The 25321-nt window shown below is 39.6% G+C and overlaps 2 protein-coding genes across 3 annotated transcripts in view; both read left to right on the forward strand.

Moving 5' to 3' along the window:
• The first annotated feature begins 4535 nt into the window (after nt 1-4535).
• LOC131467098 (uncharacterized) lies at nt 4536-10327 on the forward strand. The gene is made up of 6 exons (XM_058640824.1): nt 4536-4644; nt 5754-6056; nt 6827-7114; nt 7212-7316; nt 8099-8139; nt 9574-10327. The coding sequence occupies exons 1-6, from the start codon at nt 4569-4571 to the stop codon at nt 9703-9705; spliced, it is 945 nt and encodes a 314-aa protein (XP_058496807.1). The 5' UTR covers nt 4536-4568; the 3' UTR covers nt 9706-10327.
• Nucleotides 10328-12255: 1928 nt separating this feature from the next.
• The window catches only part of LOC131467097 (uncharacterized), a 37027-nt gene continuing 23961 nt past the window's right edge, over nt 12256-25321 (forward strand). For both annotated transcript variants that reach the window (XM_058640823.1, XM_058640822.1), the window contains exons 1-2: nt 12256-12346; nt 12719-13021. In XM_058640823.1, the coding sequence (XP_058496806.1) occupies nt 12310-12346; nt 12719-13021 (340 nt within the window). In that variant the 5' untranslated portion in view covers nt 12256-12309. The remainder of the gene's footprint in view (nt 12347-12718; nt 13022-25321) is intronic.

A 25321-nucleotide genomic window follows, 5' to 3' on the forward strand; every position in this document is an offset into this window, starting at 1 on the left:
GGTAAATGTCTCCCTTGTTTGTGATGCTCTTCCAGGCTTTCACCGCAGCCTCTTTCACTTGTTGTTTGTTGTGGGGCTTTACTCCCTTCAGTCTCCTCTTTAGATCTTTAAATGCAGCTCTCCCAATCATCTTTAAATTGGCAGACTTAATGTTTGTGTAGACTTGTGAGTTCATTGTGCTGCTGCCATCATGTGTTACATCATCAATGAAGGTGAATGAGTCCATCCCAGAAGAAGCCATGACATGACCTCCACCATGCTACACGCAGGGAGACCGGCCAGGAGGGAGTTGCAGTAGTCCAAGTGTGAGATGACAAGAGCCTGGACCTGAACCTGGACCTGAACCTGAACCTGTGCCGCCTTCTGGGTTAGAAGAGGTTGTATCCTCCTGATGATGCAACACGTATATGCAAGATCGAGCTGTTGCAGGGATGAGGACGACTAGAGAGAGAAATGATTGGGCCGCTGTTAGTAGCACTCAGCCTTAAGGGGAGAAAAAAAGACATTGATCTACCGGCCTCGAGGTGCATCGGCCCACCAGGAAAATGCCCGGTATGCCAGATTACCAGACAAAGTCCTGGTTTCCAGTCAAAAGACTGTTTAAGCTGCAAAGACATGCTTAAAATATTGTAGGTGAAGGTTATTTAAATTTATTTTATTTATCTTTTAAATAGCTAACATTGTGTGTGTGTGTGTGTGTGTGTGTGTGTGTGTGTGTGTGTGTGTGCATGTGTGTGTGTGTGTTTGTCAGTGAGAGCGTGAGTGTGGGTTAAACCATGACAGACACATGCATCTGCTCTGTTACAGCCTGACCACACAAACTCTATAAGAAGACAACTGTACGTTCACACAGTGGAAACTGTGGCCACTGAAACTTTGTCACCTACAGACAGTGTGCTGTTGATGTGTGAGAAAGTGTTAGAAACCATCCTGTGGTTGGTTTCCACGGTAAGAGTCAGCCAGACTCAAACAATTGCCATTGTTTGTTTGACGCTTTGACTCAAAAACGTCAAGATGTGGTCAACTAGATAGCTTCAAAGGCTGGACAGCTGTTGGGACCACCTCTGACCAAAAAGATCTCCCTCTGGTTTTGGCATGTGATCAGAAAACCATTTTCCAAAAAGAAACCCAAAAAATGTCCGGACCCACTTTTTCAGTATTCACCTTCAGCCCACAGAAATGATGGTGGAACAACCAAGAAGGTCAAACCGGTTTGAATCTCGGTTTGATCAAGAGCCTTTCTGTGTGGTTTAACTTTGTGTCCAAATATCCTGAGATTATAGGGTGTTTCGGCTCTTTCCAACATCAGACACTCTCTCTCAGGCAACAGAGGTTGATCAGTCCCCAGCCTGTGCCCTGGCAGCACACCCATGTATCCACTCTCTTCATTCAAAGCCACCAAGAGGCTTTTTCTGTTGCCTCTGTGCTGTTAAAGACAGCTCTCCTCTTCCTTTCGCCTGCGATGCTGAGTGCAGTGGAAAGTGAAGACAGTGAAGGCCTGCAGAGGGACTGTCCCGCAAAGCCTCCGCACCCTACCCCCATAGACAAGCACCTTGCCTTCCAGCCTTGTCTGTGGCAGTCACTGACAAGATCCTGATACTTCTCCCTCTTCTGCTCAAAGGCCTCCTCCATCCGCTCTTCCCAAGGCACACTGAGCTCCAGAATGACACCATTCTTTGTCTCTGTAAAGTGTTGAGAAGCCCTGATGTTGCATTTTCTTTGGCTCCTCTTCCACCTCTGATGAAGCTGATGATTGCTTCATGGGTTTGGACCTGCGGACAGTTGTGATAGTGCTACAGAAGCTCTCTGCTCTCAATATGTGTTCAAGGGCCCCCTTCCTCTGGCAAAGGGGGCATGATGTTGAATCTTAAGCCCCTACAGTACAAGTTGGATGGATTGGGGAGAACGTCATAAACTGCCTGGACCAGGAACTTGATGCAGTGTGGCTCTGCCCACCAGAGGTCACTCCATCTTTTGCCTTGAATTTCCCGGGTAAGAACCTCTTGTCCTCATTCTTCAGCCACCCCTCTAACTCCTCACAGGTGCTCTTAATGGCAGTTGTATCCCTGAGGCTGCTGTTGAAGAAGCCCAGGGAAGGCTGCTTCCCCAGGCTTTTTACTGGCTTTTCAACTTAAGTGGGGGATTGGTGTTCCTGAGATCAAGAACTGGAACTTGTGACCACTCTGCCCTTTTTTAAGACCAAAGTTCTAGATTGTTCTGGCTTGAATGACATTCAGGCCCTTACAATCAGCTTCTCTAACCCATTTAGGATCCATCTGCCTCCCAGCACCGACTCAGTGGTCACTGTCAGGTCATCCATGACAGATTGGTGGTTGCCGGATCCCAGACCTGAACTTAGGACCTCTGCACTCTGGTTCAGCGAATTTTTGCCAAAGTATACAGGATTCCTGGGATGGTGCCAGTGATGATTCCCAACTCCAATCTGTTACTGACCCTGTTACTGAATCTCAGACTGAACTCGTTGTTTCTTGGTATCCTAATGAGGCTGGAACATGGTGCCTCTCCAGTGTTTCCAACACCAGCTTGTTGGGCTTTGAAAGATCTATCCAGCGCACCAGCAGATCTCCCTTGCTTTTCTGAGGAGTTGCGTGACCATGCGTGTGTGCTCTAGACACCCCAGTACCACCTTCCTGCACTGAGGTGTTAAAGGTGACATAGAATGCTTGTATCACACATATATGTTATGGAGGTCTACTTACATATATTAACTTGTTTTCATGGTTAAAAACCTCCTAATCGCTGCAAACGAGCCAATCAAAATATCTTCTCACTGACGCTCTCGTCAGCCGCAATGTTTCAGACCAAAACCACACCCCCAGAACGTGGACTGTGTTGTGATTGGCCAGCCAACGAGAGCTTTCCTACTGTACTGTGATTGGCCAGGTACCTGGAAGTGACGTAATAGATCTCAGATACACAGCTCCCCCTCTGGCACGGTGGATGCTCTGCATCTCAGCAGCTACAACAAGAGTAGTTCTTCTTCTGCGGTTGAATGTATGCAACCGGATGTGCCCGGACTAGTGCCAGGAGGTGCTACGGTGGTGAGAGGAGTGGTGAGGATTTCTGATGAAGACATCAAATTAAGGAAGTGCCGATCCACTTCGCAGAGCCCAGGAAAACAATACAACACTATTTTCTCAGCAGTGGCTGAACTATTTGTTCTGAAACTTTAGGGTTTCATAAACGAGGTAATGACGCAGATACACACACAAACGCAGCGTTAATTGGAGCTTCTGGTCTATGTCGCCTTTAATGTATCCATTCTTGTGGAAAAAGTCTGCCAGCTGCTTTGCTACAATGCTGAAGAAGATCTTTCCTTTGACACTGAGTAGTGAGATTATTCTGAACTGGTTGAAGTCCTTGGAATCCTCTTCTTTAGGAATCCACATTATTTCAGCAATCCACCACTGATGTGCTGCATTTCCTCTTCTCGAGATAATCTTAAATATCTTCCAAAGCCAGAGAAGCAACTTGTGACAGTGCTTGTAGACCTTGTAGGAAGAGCCACTAGGTCCTGGTGCTGACCTGGACCTAGCTTCCCTCACCACGTACTGAACTTCTTTCAGGAGTGGTTCCCTCACATCGAATGCCTCCACGGGCTCTGGTGGTCTTATCATGTCATCATGCAGTCCTAGATCTTGGTCTTTAGTGGGGTTTGGGTGTTGTGAAGGTGTTGGTCAACTTCCTCCTTTGAACTGTGGCTATGCCCAAGCAGCGCCCTGGTGAACCCAAAGCTGTTTTTTATGAAGGCAGTGCCCTGGTATTCTGCTCTGGAGTCTCTTTTCTGAGCATAGCACGTAGCTCTGCCAATGGTGCCTATTCCTCTTGCCTAGCCTCCTTGTGCTGCTTAGTCAAGGCTTTCAGTTTTTTCCTGATGTTGTGGATTTGTGTGGATTTGGATTGCCCGTTGGTTCTTGGTGTAGGGTTTCCGAGCTTCCACTTGATCCTTCTCTTTTCAGACTGCCTGTTTAGAGGGACTACCAGCACCACTCAGAGGCTCTGGGCTCTATGGGGTGATTTCGGTCCCTGCTCCTCCTCTGTCCAGGTACTGGACCTGTGCATTGTGGTGGTTGCAATCGCTCCTCACATTTCATCTTCAATTGATGGCTCTTTAGGCTTTTTTCATTCTTGCAGATCTTTTCACAAAAACACTCTCTAATCATCAACGTTTGTCCAACATTGCTGTTCAGTAACCTTGTATCTGTCCAGATCGGGTGTTCGACCACCCCAAACCCCCTCAGTTTTTAGTTCTTCAATCTTAATGTTACAGTTTAGCCCAGCTTGTGTTGTAACAATGATACTTTTTGCCTTTGACATCAAATAATGAATGATGTGATTTAGCTGGAGAAACTGAAGGCATTGCTGTTTGTACTTGTGTCAGCTTTGAGTGTTCTACCATGATCATCTCTCTCTCTCTCTCTCTCTGTCTGTCTGTCTGTCTCTCTCTCTCACACACTCACACACTTCTCTGTCTCTCTCTCTCTCTCTGTCTGTCTGACTCTCTCTCTCACACACACACACACACACACTTCTCTGTGTGTCTGTCGATGAGTGAAAAACAGCCTGAACTTGGTGTTTACAGTGCGATGGAGACGCAGATGACAGTTGTTTTCTTCTTCATGGGTAAGTTGTGACCTGACCGTTGTTTAGGTTTTTACAGCAGATGTTTTTAAATCATGTTTGTTCTCCATACTGAAAACAGCTGTTAATGCACTGAAGTTAAAAACAGCCAATGCGAGATAAGTGACTTTGAACGTGACGTTTTTGTTCAGATAGAAGTTTACAGCGTTACAGCAGCAAAGACAAGTAAACGTAATAAATGACAATCACATAAACTAATCGATTAAACTAAACATTAATGTAGAAGAGAATGCAGTCAGCGATTTTTTTCAGCAACCTTATTATTTGCATATCTATTTTTAATTTGTGAGATATATGTGGATATAAATCTCTGGACTCATGAAACGTTTTCTTTGAGATGTTTGTGCTTCATAATAACAAGAGAGGAGAGTGATAATACACTGTAAAATAAAATATGATCTACTGTTCATGAGCTGTATTACATGATCTTAAAATACAGTCATTACCTTTCATTTCACATAATACCTGCTTTATTTCTTTGGCTTTTTAACGTCAGATAAATTATATTTATGTGTGTTACAAACAATCACATGGACTGTAAATATGTCAAATTCTGCTATAACAAATAATTCAATAGAATAAATATTTAAAAGCATAAATAAATATAATAAAATCTAAGAGCAGACGTTGTCTCATCATGTCACCATATAGATATAATATCCATATATTGAGCAGCCATAGCTCTAGTGTGTATGAACATCATGTTTCCATGAAACCTGCATTAGAGTTTCTGTTTGTACTAAATGATAGAAGTTTATAGTAAATGGTCTGTATTTATAAATGAAAGACTTTTCTAGTCTCAGAGTTGATTTACACTGGTTTTGCCGTTCACCTGTTCACACTTCATACACTGCATCTATGTCTCACATCTTTCATACCCATGCACAATAAATAACATTATATCAAGCTTCCATTTGAAAGACAACTTGATCTACCACTGATCCACCGTGAGCCCTTTGCCTTTCTTTACACTGTCACTGTGTTGGAGAGAGATATTGTTCTAAAATCAAATGTATTGATGCTGTTGTGTCTCACCTGTGTGTATCTGACAGCTTGTTAATAATCAGAGTTGTTGTCTCTGTGTGTTACAGTCATGAGCTCATCTGCTGCTGACAAAGTGACGAGGAAGCTGACAGCCACTGAAGGAGGAAACATCACTCTACCTGTCCCTGTCAGCGAGTTTGGAGTTCTTTTATTTAGAGGAAGAATGATTGCTATGGTGAAAGATGGAAATCTGGATATACTTTCGAAAAACATTTACAGTGACAGAATTCTGTGGAACAACAACACTGGACTGTTTACACTCACAGGATTACAAAGAAACAACACAGGGGATTATTTAATTACCTTTCCCAATGGTGACCGTTCCTCTGCATTTAAACTCAAAGTTTATGGTAAGTGAACATATCTTCCACTAATATACTGATCACTATACTGGTGATAACATCCAACTCCTCATGTGACCTCAAACGTCCACTCATTACTCTGTGACATGGTCACATCAGCTGTTTTCAGACCGGAGGATCTGTGTGTGTGTGAGTGAGAACACAAATGTCCAGAAAAGCCTTTTCTTTTACGACATTCCCTCCCAGCTGATCAAATGTCCGTTGCCGCGGCGATCAGAGTAAACCCTCTGACATCAGAGAAGTGAGTGCACGGACACAGGAGTGATTTTAAAGTGATGTGAAAAACAAGAGACTAGTTCAGTGTAATGTATTCCAGCAACAACCACAACACTGATGTTCAAGATTAACTAAACTTAACAAATCTTAACCCGAGTTGCAGCTGTGACACAAGAGTGGACTAAGAAAGACAATGGCAACATGTGATGCAGTAGCTGGTGTTTGACTAGAGAGGGCAGCAGATACACTGATTTCAAGCCTTTCCATTAAACTGTGAAGATTTACACCTGGATCAGTAAATAACATTATATACAGATATCCATTTACACTGGTTTACACCTGACAACAGTGGTTTCAGGGGTTTAGTTACACTTTCAAGAAAAAAGAGCTCTGGTATCAGCAGTTTTCCAAATCCAGGTATTGGATTGAGATCAGATTGTCAGTCCTGTTGCACAGACACACACAGACTGTATATACGAGTATATTGTGTCTATAATTCATCCCAAAATGTTCCATATTTTAAATCTGTCATTAAATTCCAGCGAGCGTCCCAGTGCCAGCAGTGACCAGAGAGAGTGTGAGCGCTGACAGCTGCACTCTGCTGTGTTCTGTGGACGCAGCTGAAGAGACGACGCTGTCGTGGAACAGAGACGAGCAGATAGTGAACAGCAGCAGCTCTGCTCTCCCTCTGCCACTCACTGTGCAGCTGCAGGACTTCAGCTCTCAGTATAACTGTGTGGCTGAGAATCCTGCTGAGAGGAAGAGTCACGCGCTCACTGTTGAGACTCTGTGCAGCACAGACACCACAGATGTCAACAACAACAGACACTGTGAGGACAAACTTTGATTATTTCAACACATCTATGATCATAACTGTAAAAGGCTGTCATTAAGTCACTGTGTTTGTTTGTTTGTTTGTTTCTGCAGATATAATTCCACTCACCATTGTGTTTATTGTGATTTCTGTCCCTGCTGTTTTCATCATCATGAAGATTTGTTTCAATTACAAGACGACAACCAAGCAAACACAAGGCACGTCTTTTTGTCTCTTCACACAAAGGTCTCCAACTCTTTGTTTCAGGTGCTTTCTATGTTCAAAGCTGCGTAACACAGCTTTGAATTTTAGTGAAATCTTTTTATTTGATGAGCGTGAAAGTGAATGTGAGGAAAAGACATGAAGCAAAACATCAGGTCAGATTTGAACGTGGGTCACAACAGTAGCAGTTACAGCCTCGGTGATGTCATCAATGTCTCTGTGTCTGAGGACACTTGACTGTAGTTTTCATACAGAGCCAGGACGAGAACTTTACAGTAACTTAATGACAGAAGAGTCACGAGACTGTGTGTGAATGTGAGGACTGAGTGTCAGTGACGTAAAATCACAGCTCAAACTGGACAACTCACATATCACGGCTAAATCCCTTATCGTGGTTTTATGCAGCAGCTTCCTGGAGGTGGTTTTAATCCAACAGGGATTAGCACTAACCCAACAGGGATTAGCACTTGTGGTTCTTAATCAATATTGGGTGAAAGTGACTACTTTATGTGTTTCAGCTGCCAAAAACAAGCGTCATTAGTCGATTAAATTCATTTTCAGTTAAAAAAAATATGAATTACATTCAACTGTGAGAAAATATTAACCAAAGCGCACACACACACCCACACACACACACACACGCACACGCACACACGCACACACACACACACACACACACACAGCTTCACTGCAGCTACTTAGCCTGTTGTGCATCTTTATTTGGGTCCAGAAACATTTCCACTGTAAAACTCATGTGTTGAACTTTGTATCTTTGCAGATTTACTGACAAAAGTTCAATATAGTGTACGACAAAATCAGGTGAGTACAAACACACACACACGTACTTTTATGAAGTGTGTGACATTCACCATGTTTCCTTGTCATATTGAAGCTCTGCAGGTTGTGTCACTCATTCCTCAGTGAACATGTCTGTCTAATTCTGTCTAATTCTAAAGACTTAAGAAGTTAAGACACATGAATAGGACGTCTCCGACCAGGCAGAGTGAGAGAATGATTGCATTTGTTTGCCAACAGCAGTAAATCTGCATCTATATCCTGTGTGATATAAAGACGAGTCGCTGCAGGTTCACTCTAAATAAAACCAAACGCTTCCTCCGTGAGTCCAACACACTGACAACAGTAATGCCTTACTTTACTTTGTTACTCACTGCTTAAAGTAATGTGTTACACTACTAGTTACATTACCTTTGGATTACTCCATGACATAACCTGAGATGTACCATACCTTAAATGCCAATTAACACAGTAAAATTAAACAATATGCCTAAATCAGCATGAATCTTTCTTGTAAAAAGAGGACGTGCTCACGATCTCTTTGATGCTCTTTAATTCAATAAAACATGTCACAGAAAACTGTGTCAGAACAAACAAGAACAAGAACAAGGCTACAAACTCACGTCTGACTTTTGTTCATCAACATCTGTAAATACAATGTTACAGCCTGTGTGTGTGTGTGTGTGTGTGTGTACTTTGGTGTCGTTACACACTCACAAATAAGGGACTCCACACTGAACAGGGGACATTTTTCAGGTCCCCTTTAAATCAACCTAAAATCATGTCTAAGACGCTCTGGTGAATTGAAGCGAGTCGCATAATAACAAGAGAGGCTGTGCATCACCCTGCTGTAAATAAAAGTGCACTTCTTCTTCCAGTCCCGTACTTAATGTGTGGTTACCGTACGAGCTAATGCAAGCTAAAGGAGCTAGTGGTCTTCGGAGGTCTGTCAGCTTGGCGTTGGTAACAAAAATAAGTCTATAGTCCTCATGACAATATTAGATGATGATGAGAATTCATCATGAAGGAGAACAAACACTGAATACTCGCGTCCTTCCTCGTCTTCTTTGTCTCCTCGAGTCAAGTCTACGTTTGATTCGTGTTTTCGGTCCTCCCGTAAAGAAGCGCGAGTAACGTCATCATTTTTTGATTCGTAACTGTAATGTGAACAGTGACGCGTTACATTACTGTGATATGTACCAATGTAATCTGATTACAATAACACGTTACGTCAAACACTGCTATTATATCCTAGTGAATGTGAATAAAATAAATAAACACTGTTACATTACAGATCATTTAAATTTGACACGTCTGAACATTCGCTCTTTTTCTTTTTTCTGTCTGAACTATTATTATATCATGAAGTATGTTCATTGTTTATGGGACGTAACACACAGTTGTATTCATATCATTCATAAATACTGTGTGTGTGTTATTCTTTTTCTTCCATTGTAGTTGTCTGACGCCCCTCCAGTAGATGGCGCCCTAGGCCACCGCCTCTATGATCCATCAGCAGCCGCTGACTGCACTGATACGTCCACAGTGTACACCACACTACATCAGTCCAGTCAGACTCTGCAGAGATAGTGGAGTCACATGTGAAGCCTCCTCCACATGAGGTCACTGGACTTGATGAATAAAACCAGCGTACTTTCTGACAACATTGCTGTGAATTGAGCCACAGTCGGTGGACATGATGCTCTTTGTGAATAAAAAGCAACGTAAAGCTGCTGCTGAAGACTGAGGTCGCTCTGTCTTGTTGATGATTATTGTGATCGCTCACTGAAATGTTGGCAGATCGAGTCCATGGAGAACAAAGCGCTGACCATGAATGCCTCTGCTTTATTTACACACAACTAATGTGTGTAAAGATAAAGAAGAATAAAGATTCTGAGGCTCAACAACGTTTGACTTTAAATGATAACATGCTGGGAAGGGAAGTGACATGTTGAGGCTGTTAAGAAATAAAAAGATAAAGTAGTTCAAAGGAGTAAATGTCCAAATATCTGTAGATTTTCTTGTAAATCATTGTCATTGTTAAACACATGCTGTTATTATGGTTGTGATTTCTCTGCTTTATGTCAAGTGTCTTATTTATTTTTGGAAGAAATGAATGTTTACGTGTTGTTGACGTTTGACTGTACGACACCTTCATGCTGCTGCTGCTTTTCTCTGTAATATATGAATAAATGAACAAATCCATCCTTCATTGTTGTAGTAACATTACAACATTATTATTATTATTATCAGTCATTCAATTCTTTGTGCTCAGCGACTTCTCAACTCACAGAAAGAAATATTCATAAAATAGAATAAAAATATATATATAATAAATATAACATAAAAACAAAGGATAAAGTGACTTGACACGTTTGACAATTTACACATTTACTATTAGACAAATGATCTACACTGACTCTACATTAACATCAAGCACAGATAAAGTCACTTATATATATATATATATATGTATGTGTGTGTGTATGTGTATATATATATAGTTATATATACACATACACACACACATACATATACACAGAGAAGAAGACGTTTTGCACGTTTTCAAAAAAATACCGTCTCGGTGTGGACGGGCCCTAAGTTGACTTCATGTGTTCGCTATTTTATTTCAACATTTAACAGTTTTTTTCTGACTTTAAACTTAAAAAGATAACAGAACATAAACATAACTCTCTCGCACCAAAGTCCATTGAGAAAATCAGTGTTTTTAGCTCATGGGGATGTTACAGAGTCAGTTACTACAGAATATTATATATTATATAACTACAGAAAATTATACATATTGTGATCAAACTCGTATCTACTGCCTCTCTCTGGTCAAACACCAACCAACTACAACTGCCTTCAAATTTTGCATTTGGCTATTTTAATCCACTCTTTTGTCATCTGTGCGTGTGTGTGTGTGTGTGTGTCTGTGTGTGTGTGTGTGTGTGTGTGTGTGCGTGCGTGCGTGCGTGTGTGTGTGCGTGTGTGTGTGTGTGCGCGTGTGTGTGCGTGTGCGTGTGTGTGTGTCAGTGAGAGCGTGAGTGTGGGTTAAACCATGACTGACACATGCATCTGTTCTGTTACAGCCTGACCACACAAACTCTATAAGAAGACACGTGTACGTTCACACAGTGGAAACTGTGGCCACTGAAACGTTGTCACCTACAGACAGTGTGCTGTTGATGTGTGAGAACGTGTTAGAAACCATCCTGTGGTTGGTTTCCATGGTAACAAGAGTCAGCCAGAGCCATTGCCTTTGTTCGTTTGACTCATAAACGTCACGATGTGGTCAACCAGATGGCTTCAAAGGCTGGACAGCCAGAGTGAAGCTTCTGCTTTAATGAGCCGTAGTTGCATTAAAATGGGACACGAGTGGTTTCCTGTCAGTGACACAAACACAGTCAGAAAGTACAGATTTAAATGTATTTATTCATCCAAACGACACTCTGTGTCCCCAGTGTTTTATCAGCATCACTAGATAAGTCCAACATAGAGATAATAACTAAAGATTGTGTCTCTTTGTCTCGTGTTGTTCAAAGTCACACTTCAAAAAAACACCTCGTTCTTTCGAGTAGTTTATAATTATTTATTTGTTTACATCAACAGAACTTCCTCTTAGGTCACAGTGTTGCCTTGCTGCAAGAAGACTGAGGGCCTTTCTGCATGAGTGTGTGTGTGTGTGTGTGTGTGTGTGTGTGTGTGGGACCACCTCTGACTGAAGACTCAGTTTAATGTGTAAGAACTCTTCACTTACATTGACTAATTATAAGCTCCAAACCAAAGATGTGTGTTTATCAGAGATAAAGTCATACAAACAAACAAAATGCACCTTTAACAGAGACCACGCTTGTGTTTATAGAACGTTTTGTTTACAAGTTATTGAACAGGAAAGTCTGAATCTGTCAATATCTTTCCAACTTTACCAACTTTAACAAACTGAGACGACAGTTTTAACTTTTAACACAAATGAAAATCCTCTCCTCTGGAAAATGTGAGCGATATTTATTCAACATGACTTAATAATAACAAACAGAATGACAGGAAATGTCTGCAGGAACTTTAAGAGTTAACAGGGAAAACAACTGGAATCCTCCCACTCTGCCTGTCCCTCTCTCACTCACACACACACACACACACACTTCTCCGTGTGTCTGTCGCTGAGTGAAAAACGTTGGTGTTTCCAGTGCGATGAAGACGCAGATGACAGTTGTTTTCTTCTTCATAGGTAAGTTGTGACCTGACAGATGTTTTTAATCCTGTTTGTTCTCTGTACTGAAAACTACGACGGAGCCACATTGAGAAAAACTATTCACAGACTACACTCGTTTTGCCGTTCACCTGTTCACACTTCATACACTGCATCTATGTCTCACATCTTTCATACCCATGCACAATAAATAACATTATATCAAGCTTCCATTTTAAAGACAACTTGATCTACCACTGATCCACCGTGAGCCCTTTGCCTTTCTTTACACTGTCACTGTGTTGGAGAGAGATATTGTTCTAAAATCAAATGTATTGATGCTGTTGTGTCTCAACTGTGTGTATCTGACAGCTTGTTAATAATCAGAGTTGTTGTCTCTGTGTGTTACAGTCATGAGCTCATCTGCTGCTGACAAAGTGACGAGGAAGCTGACAGCCACTGAAGGAGGAAACATCACTCTACCTGTCTCTGTCAGCAAGTTAGGATTTCTTTTATTTCAGGGAAAAAATATTGCAATGGTGAAAGATGGAAATCTGGATATACTTTTAAAAAACATTTACAGTGACAGAATTCTGTGGAACAACAACACTGGACTGTTTACACTCACAGGATTACAAAGAAACAACACGGGGGATTATTTTATTAACTTTCCCAATGATGACAGTTCCTCTGCATTTAAACTCAAAGTTTATGGTAAGTGAACATATCTTCCACTAATATACTGATCACTATACTGGTGATAACATCTAACTCCTCATGTGACCTCAAACGTTGCTCTGAGTTTGTGGGTTAATATCATTATATTTGTGCATCTCAATCAGACACTACACTGAAAAAAGTGACTTTTTGGTGCAGTAAACTCTATTAGAGTAACTGTCATAATGTTTACCTTGTATTTTTAAGATTCAGTGAGAACTAGAGTTTCTTAAGTAAAAATTAAACATTTTATTAACGTAATACATGAATTATGGTAGAAGAGTAAGTTTTACTTTGGTTTTCTCATACTATTTAAATGTTTAATAGTAGTAAATACATAAACCTAGAAATACTACATAAACTTTACTCTGAAAATGTAGCATTTTGAAACGCATGCACGACGCATGCGCACAGTACAACAGGACTGGCTCTGCTGCTCCGGACGTTACAGGATCACAGCAAGGTGTAGCGCGTACGGCAGTCATTTCGCAGGTAAGTTATTACCGTTCTGTTAAATGTTTGACAATATATATAAGTCGCATGTATTTTGATAGTTTGACGCAAGATATGTTACTGTTCATAAGTTAATTTAAAGTTGGCATTACGCCACATTGGTCCATGCTGGCCTGTAAGTGGGAAGGCTGCATTTTTTTCCGCTAAAATAACTAAATAAATAATAAATAACTAAAGCTATGGTATTAAAAAGCTCCAACATAACGGTATAACGTTAATCAACTGACGTCAGCACAGTAGAACATGTTTTTTTCTGTAAAACGTTTGGTGGCGACACTGAAGTAACGCTATGTTAGTGAATTAACGTTGTGCATTGAGAATGAGGGGCAGATAGCCTACTGATGAATGTTTGACATTGCTAGCAGTTTTCTTTCTTTACTTTTTTTTGACAAGAAGCTAGTTAGCACAGCTTACAAACAGCATGGCTGTGCTGTGAGGTCTGAAGCCCACATCATCTCAGCATTCATGTTTTTGTAGTTCAATGTAGCTTAAGTTCTACTAGCAAATACATCTTTTGAAATGTCATGTATTAATTGCTTTATTTAGCATAGACAAAAGAAAATGTTCATTTACGTTTGATCGTGATACAGTTTATTTCTTATTAAGTCTTATTAAAATATTTTTCTATCCATCAACAGGAAGCAAATCAGAACTGAAGATTGTTATCATCATTCAGGCAAGTAGAAAATAATGTATGCATGATATAATATTGTTTTGTTATTTTCCATTATTCATCCATCATAACGTAATATTAAAATTGTGGCTCCATATTTTAGATCATTGTTGTAATACCACAATTTAATTGCCTGTCGACAATTAGAGTTTAGGTCTAGGGAGGTGGAGAAATTCATCAGGGAGAAAGCATAGGCCTCTTGTGATATGAGATGGTCATGCAAAAGATGCAATTTTAGGTCATCAAAACGTTTAGAGCTCATAAAACATTATAGGTTGAAGCATCCACACACTGGTCAAGGCCGGTCACTACCCTGCTTGTACTCAGATTGTCCTTGTTTATTTAAAAGTTGGGGGGCACTTCATGCACATTTGTCTAGAAATCATACACAGACTCAACAGTCAGGGCAGATAGTTTCATTTTCGTGTCTTGTATGTAATTCATGTAGTTTTAACACAGAGAAGCAATATTTTGAACACCTCGGGACTCATCTGAAAAAGCACGAAACTGTTAATTGTGTTTTCAAAGATTGTGACTACAGCACGAATATATATTCAACTTTTGCTTCACATAAAAGTAGGAAGCACAATCCTCACTGCATTGAAGATTTTAAAAATACTGTATTCCAGACACATTCAAGTCAGGAAAGTGAGGTAACAGAGGATATTAGTTTGATTGAAAGTGAAGTTACTTCTGATGAAACATTTGTCCAAGAGGGTGAAGATTTAGTCCAGGTTATTGTCGATGAGCTTGGTTCCTTATTGCTTAAATTAGACTGTGTATTTAATGTGCCTAGAAGATGTATAGATGAGATTGTAGAGGAGCTTCAATTTATTACTTGTTCAGCATCTGCACCTGTTATTAAAAATATCGTCCATAGCACATTACAAAACCATAACTGCACTGTTGAAGAAGTGGTGATCACAGATTTAGTAAAAAGCCTTTGCCAGTTAAATCCTCTTAGTGTAGCCTTTAGTGGAGAAGGCCCTCTTGGCACGGCATACAAGAGAAATCGTTATTTAAAAGAACATTTCTCTATTGTTGAACCTGTTGAGTATATACTAGATGCAAAAGAAGGAAAGACCTTTCAGTATATACCTATTTTGCAATCCTTGTCACAAGTTCTGAAAAATAGTGACATCCAGGAGAAGGTTTTGAAAAGTGTAAGACATTGTGGTTCTTCATGTCAGTACACTAGTTTTCATGATGGTACCCACTTCAAGGAAAACACATTTCTTTGTGGAGAAGAGTTAAGGCTTTCACTTCTACTTTACTGTGATGACTTTGAAATATGCAATCCATTAGGAACCTCTCGTAAGAAGCACAAGGTAACAGGTCTTTACTGGGTGTTTGCTGATATTCCATCTGTATTGAGGTCCACATTATCATCTATTTACTTATCTATTTTGTGCAAGGCAGACGACATTAAGAAATTTGGTTATCCCAGAGTGCTAGATCCATTGTTAAGTGATTTGAAAAGACTTGAAGAAGATGGTCTTTTTGTCCCCTGTTTAGGAAAAATAATAAAGGGCACTGTATTTTCTGTGATTGCCGATAACCTTGGTGCCCACTCAGTTGGGGGGTTTATTGAAAGTTTCAGTGGGTCACACATTTGCAGATTTTGTGTAGGAGAGAGATCCCTGTTTCATGAATTTGAGGTCAGGACAGGAGCATTCCCAGGTAGAACAAAAGAGCATCACAAGTTGGACATTGAAGCAGCAAAAGCTAGTAACACTCATAGTCGTGGAGTTAAAAGACAGTGTACAATTACTGAAAGATTAAATCATTTTCTTGTGACAACAGGTTACCCACCTGATGTACTTCATGATTTACTTGAGGGTATTGTACCTTTAGAACTGGCATTGTGTTTAGATATTTTGATAAAGAAAAAATATTTCTCTCTTGAAGAGCTCAATAGAATAATCAAACAGTTTCCATACAAGTGGAAAGACAGGACAAATTGTCCCCAAACTATACCACCAACCTTTGCCTCCCGTAAAACCATTGGTGGTAATGCAACTGAAAATTGGTGCTTATTGAGGCTACTTCCACTTATGGTTGGCTCCAAAGTACAGGAAGAAGAACAAGCATGGCAGTTGTTGATGACACTCAAAGATCTTGTTGAGCTGGTTATGTCACCTTCTCACACAGATGAAAGCATTGGTTTCCTTGATAGCCTGATTTCTGAGCACAGACATAGATTTACCAGAGTTCTTCCACAAGTGAACCTGATCCCAAAACACCATTTTGTAGAGCACTATCCCCAGCTCATTAAATCATTTGGCCCACTAGTGTCCTTATGGACAATGAGGTTTGAAGGAAAGCACCGCTTCTTTAAGAAGATTGTAAGACAGACTAGTTGCTTTCGTAACATTTTAAAGTCTATGGCAAACAAACACCAGTCCATGATCGCATGCCATCTCCATGCTTCAGTTGTAAAAAAGCCTGCCGTGTCTGTGTCAAAGATGTCAAGAGTTCCATTAGAAGTTGTTAATGAGAATGTACAGGAATTTCTATCACAGAAATTTCCTGAGGAGACAGGTGTTAATTTGACCAACCAGGCAGAATTTCAGGGCACCAGTTACAGTGTTGGCATGATGTTGGTATATGGCTCCACTGCTGGGTTGCCTGATTTTGCTGAAATACTACAAATCATCATTGTTCATGACACCTTAGTGTTTGTAGTGAAACTGCAAAGTGCATGGTACTCTGAGCATTTTAGATGTTTCAAGTTGGAGTCCACAAGAGTTGTCAAAGTAATTAAGCAGTCACAACTCACTGACACATACCCATTGGCTACCTATGCAGTGGAAGGCGATCGCATGGTTTCTATGAAACACCACATCTGCTTGTCAAACTAGGTAAAGTAACCCAAGTCCTTCCTACATGTTTTTCTACTTTTTCCTTCAGTTGACTGTTAGAGCTTCACTGTGCAGAAGCAGATGCCATTTTAAGATTTTTAACAAGATACTGGAATTTTTGTGGAAAAAAAAAACCCACCAGACAAAAATGAATATTATTTTCTGTTTTTGTTGACGTTGCCCAAAAGTGATAGTTCTACTTTAAGTTTATTATTGAGTGCACACCAGCACCACTCTTTCTTTACAGCCTCAATAATTAACATAAAATAGAATTATCACCTTTCGGACAATGTTTAATTAAATCAAAAATCATAAACAATGTCTTCATTTGTAAAACAGATTTATTTTATACTTTGTCTGATTTGTGTAGGGCATGTATTAATTACGGTGTGAAAATATATTATTTGTTTTTTAGTATTTTGTTTATTATTTGTTGTTTTATCACACCATGTCTTCTTTTTTTCTCTCTTGTAGTTCTGCTTGCCCAAGACTGTGATCATGTCTGCCCCAACTCAACTACGTGTTGTTATTAAAGAGACACAAGTTTACAAGTTAACCCTACCAGATGGAATCCCTAGCACTGTAGACGAACTTTTGGCAGCTGCGCAGAATCATTTTCAACTTGAAGGGAGTTATACTGTAATGCACATGGACAAAGATTTCGATAATCAATTCTTCACACTAACATCAACCGATGTGGTTAATGACAAGGACACAATCAAACTAGTTCAAACAGAACCATCTGTTATTTTAACATTGACTTCTATCAGTGAGCCTTCAGCTTCCTCCACTCCAGTGTCGCTGGATCAGTCTCCTCAAGATGAGAGTTCGTCAGCTAGCTCATCTGACACCATAATTTTACAACCTTCAGCGGAGTATCGATCAGAGCCTTGGCCAACCAATTTTGTGATACCCATCTTTTCATATGGTGTCGAAATGATTCTTGAAGCTGGAAATCAAGCTTATGAACGTGATGGCTCACTCCTTCAGGATCCAAGTATCTACTCTGACATACTAGAGAAACTTGCAGAAGCAATCTACCTCTACCAGGCCTATCCCAGTAATCTTCAACAACTGGAAGTTGTAGAAGCTCTACTAAGCAAGCATCCATGCTTGAGGGAGCCTGGAACCTCATATTCAGGCACATATGGGTGGCAGAATCGTCTCAAAATGAAGATGGCCAATTACCGAAGTAAACTGAAAAGACGCAATGTCCCTTGTCCTGAGCTTCACATCAACTCCCTGAAAAGGAAGGCCCCTGGCGAGAGACATCCTGCAAAAAAATGCAAGAAACCGAAGAGAGCCGAGGTGAACTTCCTTCCCCCACATCCAAGTGGAGAAACCAATGACAGTCTGGAGAGGGACAGACAGGAGCTCCTTAACGAGGTTAAGAAGAAGAACAACGGTAAATTAATTTCAGAAAAAATGGCCAACACATTTTCCTATCGAAGACTCGAGGTTGTGAGTGATAGTCCTGCTGCTGCTGACTTCAAAGACAGATGGCCTGCTTTGTTTTGTGAAGCTGAGGTAGGTGAATATATAAAGCCTTAAAAATTTCACTTGCTTTATTGAGCTGTAACAATAATTAATTAATTATTTTTTTAATGAACTAATTGATTTCTTTCCTAACATGTAAATTTATATAAAATATTGATTACTTGTGAATCTTTTTTCCATTCAGATCAAGGAGGAATTCAGAAGAGTAACTACCATTCCCCTGGAGCAAACCTTCATGCACAAACTTGACGAATACACACCAAAACTTATTACGCTGATGAAAGCCAAGGGAGGTGCCGTGGGGATCAAGATGAGGCCGCTCCTGGACAGACTGAGTCAGGTGTGCTTGTTTTGCTTATTCATATGTTTTACAGGGAGATGGGCCTCACTCACAGACATACACATATACAGCCCAAGCCTCACACTTGGTAGATTCAATGCCCTTGCACGCTCTGGGTCCCTGCACTTATAACACAAGAGCAAAGATATGCACATATGTTTTCACTTGTTAATTGTGTATGTATAATTGTTATGTTCATGTTCTTAATCTGTTCACAGAAACAGAGCATTGAGATGAGGCGTGAAACCGTTATCCGCAGCCTTATACTGTACCTTGGCGAGAAGGAAGAGGAACTTTTTGAAGACTGCTTGGTATAGCATGATTTAATCATTTAATAATAATGTTTAATGACACGGGTTAATTTAATATTAGATTTATGAGGACAGCAGACAAAGGAACAGAGATATTCTTCCCTGATAATGAAGTCACTTTGAATGATTCATGCAGGTCTATTATTTGTTTCTCAATAACATTCTTCTTTTTTGTTGTACATCATATGCAGGAGGACAGCCGGAGTGATGTCAGTAACCACATCCTCAAAATACTCGTCGTCCATGGTGCTGATGAGGATCCAGTCGATGTCTCCATCCTTGTTGAAGGCCATGAGATTTTGCCAGGGTGCAACAGTACTGCGAAAGCTTGCTCACTGCTCATGGGACTGATTTATGCCCTTAATTTAGCATACCCTCCCACTTTGCGCTACACTTTTGAAGTTTTCCAAAAACTCTTGCTGGAGCTGGATGGCTTTAAACTGTCCCCAAAAGTAAACACCCTGAAGTTGAAGTTGCTTTCCTAAATGCATGTCATGACTTTGTCATCCTCGAGGAGAAAAATGTGGCATCATGCATGGACCCTTGTTGAAGACGTAGCATCATGCATATGGACCCTTGTGAAGATATGCCAAGAATTAGCACTGAGTTACAGTTCATCCTCGTTTACCAGTGGGAAGTTGCCTGTCATAAATGTTTTACTTTTTGCAGTAAAGATTTTATTCTTCATCTAGAATGTTTAGACACCTTGAGCTGTTCATTGTTAATTGAATCTGTTGATTTTATTTCATGAATGTTTTAATTGCATTCTTAAAAGTGCACTAGTCTAGAGGACTGGTTTTAATGTTGAAATTGCACTGCATCAAAGTGTAGGTTTGTAAGATAATTGCATATTGGAGAAGTGACTATGTTACCAGATCTATGTTGGATGTGGTGTATAATTTTTGTGTAAAAGATTTGTACTGTATGTACAAAAGTATTAGGACACCTGCACAATCTAATGCAATATTTATTTCCAGTACAAAAGTCTTCTTTTATTAAGTTTCTACATTCTCAGTTTGTTATTTACATTGTCAGAAAGGTGATAATTCGACTTTATGTTTATTACTGAAGTTGTGGTGGATGGTGCTGGTCTACCATTATAGAGCATTATATTGACAGTGTTCCTAATGTCAGTCCCAATAGTGTATATTGGATGTCTGTTTGTTATTTTTATGTCAGTCATGCCAATGTTCAATTCATGGCTACCCCATAAAAGATTGGGCAATTCAATCCACAATAGTTGTGGATTTACTTTGACGGCTCTTGTTTGTTGAACTGTTTAAAGTGAAAATTAAACAGTTTAATTGCATTGTAATTTAGTTGTGTGATATGTGATAAATATATATTAAATGCATAGAGTATTAGTTAAATTTATTTGGTAACATTCATCAAAAGAAAACTGGCAATGATTACCTAATTTTAGTGAGTAATGTAACTTAATGGAACCAAGTAAATTAAAATCTAAAGCACAAGAAAATAATTAAAATCTACTTAATTACTTCATAAAAGCAAATACTACAGATATATAAAATTTACTTAGAATATTGAGGAAAATGATGTTCCTGCCTATGAAAAAGAAGTAGACTTTACTTAATTTGTTTAAATAAATATATCTTAAAACTTGGATGTAATTAAGTAAATGTTACTTAATATTTTTACAACTGTAATGTTTTATGGTAAGTAAAATTTACTTGATACCGGCAAGTAAGTGTTACTTGATATTCTAGCATTAAAGTTTACTTAAATCAATTGCGTGCAAATACTTACAATATATTTTTTAAGTAAATCTTATGAGTTGTTTTTTTCAGTGTACTGGATAATTACAAGTCAGTATCATCCAAATAAAAACTAGAATTTTTTTGGTCCACCTTTCAACTTATTAAGGTATTTATCACCAACACCTGATCGTGTTCCTGTTGTGTGATAAAGTACCAAAGACTCAAAAAAAGAAAACAAGTCAATGCCTTAGTTTTGATTTAATGGAAGCACAGGACAGTCTTTATCTATATCTACTGTTGGAAGAGGAACAAAAACCTACAACTGCTGTTTATTTCTGCATATGAACTTTTTACTTTTCTTTTTTGTGTGCGTGCCGTGGACAGGGGTCCTGGACACAATCAAGGGGGGCTTCAAGGAAAAAAGGTTGGGAACCACTGCTCTATGATATGGTCACATTAGCTGTTTTTAGACCAGAGTCCTGCTATTCAACAGGAGAAGCTCCGCCTCCTCTCTGTGAAGGACACGTCTGACCCTCAGATCGTCTCCAGCTGTGTTTGTCATGTGTAAACAGTTCAGTGTCAGTTCCTGTGTCTTAAGGTGCTGAGTTTTTAACGTGTGTCCGTGCAGACACACGTTAAAAAGAGAAATCTCCCTCTTTCACCCAAACTCACTATTTTGTATTGAAACATAAAACAGTCAGTAAACACACAGGATTAGTTACTCCTCACATACATAAAGGCTCTGAATAGAACAGAACCTTATCTAATGCAAATAGTAACATCCGTGTTGACTTTCCGTTGCCGTGACGACCAGAGTAAACCCTCTGACGTCAGAGAAGCGAGTGCATGGAGACACAGGAGTGATTTTAAGTGCTGGAGTAGTGATCATTCCACAGTCCTATATGTGGACGAGTTGTGGTAAAACAGCCAATAGAAGCATCCTGTCATGATCTTCCTTCTCAGTCATCTCATTCACCTCAGCTCCCAGTGGCCGTTTCTCAATACTCAAGTACGCAAGTATGTACTTGCGTACTTGGGAAGTATATACTTGAGAAGTACGCCTGGAGTACATAGTTGCCAAGTAGGGGAGTACACAAGTATGATTCTTCAATTGGAACAGCAGCTACTTCCTTATTCTACTGTTTGAATTGCAGGTGGCGCCAAGTGCTTAAGCCTCATTACCGCCACCTACAGTGTTGATAAATGAACATATGAAATACTTTTAATAAATGCATATATATACAGACCCGTCGCCAGACCTCAGTTTTAATTATTAACCTACAGTACGTATATTTTTTATTATCCTATGCTCTATTCGCGCAGCATGTAATCATCACGTTAAACATAACCAACAGCAATATGAGCAGGTATAGCCTACAACCAGCGCGTCATTTGTAAATCATAAAGTTTACATATGATGAGACGGACACGGGTCCCGCAACACATACAGAAAACGGTGCTGAATAACAACACGCACATGCCCACTTACAATGCTGTGGGACTTACAAACCTCAATTTAAAATTATATCCATGGTATAAATGTTATGACCATAATTTACAAGTATTAATACAGGTGATGAGGAAGCAAAATGTGAATACTAACAAGTGAGAAAATGTGTTCATTGATGAACAGAAATTGAATCCGTTCTTGAAATTCCAGATAAAAGGCCTTTTATTTTTTAATTTATAACTCAATAGAAATTATTTATTTCTTTACACTGAAAACGGTTAAATTAATAAATTAATTAACGCATTAACATATGTATATCAAATCATTTGACTTCTCTCTTGACGCTCCTGTCGGGGCTCGCGCACCACGACGTGTCGGGCTTTTGCGCTCATGTGGACAGAACGCAGTTCATTTGCGAGGCGCACGATGAAGTTTCTCTGTGTCATCAACGCATATTTATTTTTTATTATAAAGAACTGAGGCATTTATTGCAGCCAGGTCGAGGATATTACAAAACACTGCCACTGGTCATCTGCATGTGTTTGGCCCTGGTAGACAGTGAGTGATGTGTTGTCACTTTTCAGCACCTGTGTGGTGAACAGCGGCATTTGCGTCTTTATATACGCACGGGGGAAGCTCTCAGTTTTATTGACTGTGCCAACCAGGCAGGGGCGTCACTAGGTTTTAAGGACAGGGGGGGCTTAGCCCCCAGGAGATGCACAGAATGTGAGCGAACGTTTAATTTCACAAACAGCTAACAAAAATTGAGAAATGGCACGTTTTGGACAGATTTAACAGAGATACTTTACTGTGCAAATGTTTTAGGCCACCATTACATTTTTAACACAGTACAACAACAAACACAGGAAGTACTGTATGTTTACAGCATTAACAACAACAACAAAAAGAAAAAAATCCACATAGTTACAGTGCCGTATTTAACCAATGCTTCTTATTCATTAAGAGCCCACATGTATTAGCCAAAACTGTATGCAAAAAAAAGATACATTTAACACAATGATTTGAATTCATAACTGATCAACAAAGAGGGTAATGCCATGACTTTCACTCACAACACAATAATTGTTTACTCCCAAATATTTTGAAGTCACACAGAATATATTTTGGGCACATATGTGACTAAAATGGTTGTAATTTTAAGGCCTGAAAAAATATAACTTAATTACATAAATTACAGTTATATTAAGGTAGTCTTGAAAATATTTGGGCCAGGCTAATTTGGCTTATACATCACTCTCTTGGCTATCTCCACTTTCCAATCATTACTCTCCTAAATAAAAGCTCAAGTTAAATAAGTCTTGTATGGTGCACTTGGACTGAAATGTTTCATATTTCATATTCATATTGAGTTCCATAAAATTCCAGGACTGTCTGCATCACAAATGACTCTATCCTGTGAAATCCTTTAGACTCACCTTTCCAGTAGAGGTTTCTCCCCTCTCACTCTCTCTGCTCCTCTGCCCTGACTCCTACAGGTCAATAGGGGTGGTGGAGTGATTATTATTATTACTACCGTATTATCATTATTATTGTTATTATCCACATAATCATACGTGAATGAGCTGTTTCACGGTGTGCATGCTTGAGCTGATGCTCCAGAAGGAAGTCACCCCAAAGATAATATGAAGAGTGCACACCTAACTCTATAAACAACCAGGACCTTCACATTGCATTTCGGACTAACTAGCTAGCTACTGTAAGTAGCAGAGTTCTTTTGGAGCTGAAATGTAACTTTTAACCGCAAACAATAAAGGTAAGACGTGCACAGAGATATACAGCACGCATCTCACGCTGCCTCCTGTACAGGGGGCTCTCGGCTACAGAGTGTGTAAGCCAGGTTTTTATTTGTCAAACAGGGAGCATTTGGCAATTACGTGGGACTTTCTGCTGTTAGCTGGGGGGCTGCAGCTAACTTATTGTAACTATCAGCAGTGATACTTACTCTCTTGAAAAAATGTCGTATGTCCATTCTTGTTCACGTTCTTCTCCTAATGCTGCTCTAGTCGGTTCTGTGTGCTCCGCTCCCGGTACACACACTGCAGGTACCCAGGTACCGAGTGCAAGCTAGGTTGCAGGGAAAACGTGGACTGGATTTCAGTGATTTGGGCGTGCTCTATATGAACAAGTGGAATGGACTCGATAACGACGCACTGACTCTGACTCTCTACCGCTTCCATAAGGGAAACTAAGATTTATGATCACATTTAAGTTAATAATAACTGGTTATATGATTATTTATCTAAACTCAAATTCTCGCCACATTATATTGAATTTGTCAGCACTTTTTTGTAAAAAAAAAAAAAAAAAATCTTTTTTTTTATAAATGAACATAAAATTATTTAGGGGGGCTTAAGAATATTTTAGGGGGGCTTTAGCCCCCCTAAAATAGGCCTAATGACGCCACTGCAACCAGGCCCATAGTTTTAATGTTTTAATGACAAAGAATGCAACATTAGTGTTTAACAAGTCATTTATTTAGTCATAAATGAAATACATATGAAATACAAATTAAAGTCATTTTTTTTAAGAGATCTGTGCCTCAAGTGGGGGGCACAAGCACTCTTGGGGGCGGGCCTGGCTCCCTATGCGCCCATCGCGACGGGTGTGCATATATATAGTTATTATTTTCACACTTAAATATTTAACTTCTATTTAAATTTGTTTTAAAATTATACAGTACAATGTGGAAATAGATATGTTACAGCATTGTAGAGTAGTGTGTGTGTATATATATATGTACATATTATATAGAAATACAAATACAATGACCGTTGCTGCCAAACTATAAATACGTCATATCTTCATACACAAACCACATGTTTGAATTCATAATGACTCATTTCTCGCCTCAAATGATGTTAAAACAGAAACATATTTATATTTCTATTATCTGCTGCTATGTTCCGCCGAAAT

This window comes from Solea solea, chromosome 10 (genome assembly GCF_958295425.1).
Source record: "Solea solea chromosome 10, fSolSol10.1, whole genome shotgun sequence".
NCBI classification, from domain to species: Eukaryota; Metazoa; Chordata; class Actinopteri; order Pleuronectiformes; family Soleidae; genus Solea; species Solea solea.

Coding starts and splice junctions, on each gene's coding strand:
- LOC131467098 (XM_058640824.1), top strand. CDS start 4,569: ATGAGTGAAAAACAGCCTGAACTTGGTGTTTACAGTGCGATGGAGACG. Junction 4,645..5,753: donor AGTTGTTTTCTTCTTCATGG/GTAAGTTGTGAC, acceptor TGTGTGTTACAG/TCATGAGCTCATCTGCTGCT. Junction 7,115..7,211: donor TGTCAACAACAACAGACACT/GTGAGGACAAAC, acceptor TTGTTTCTGCAG/ATATAATTCCACTCACCATT.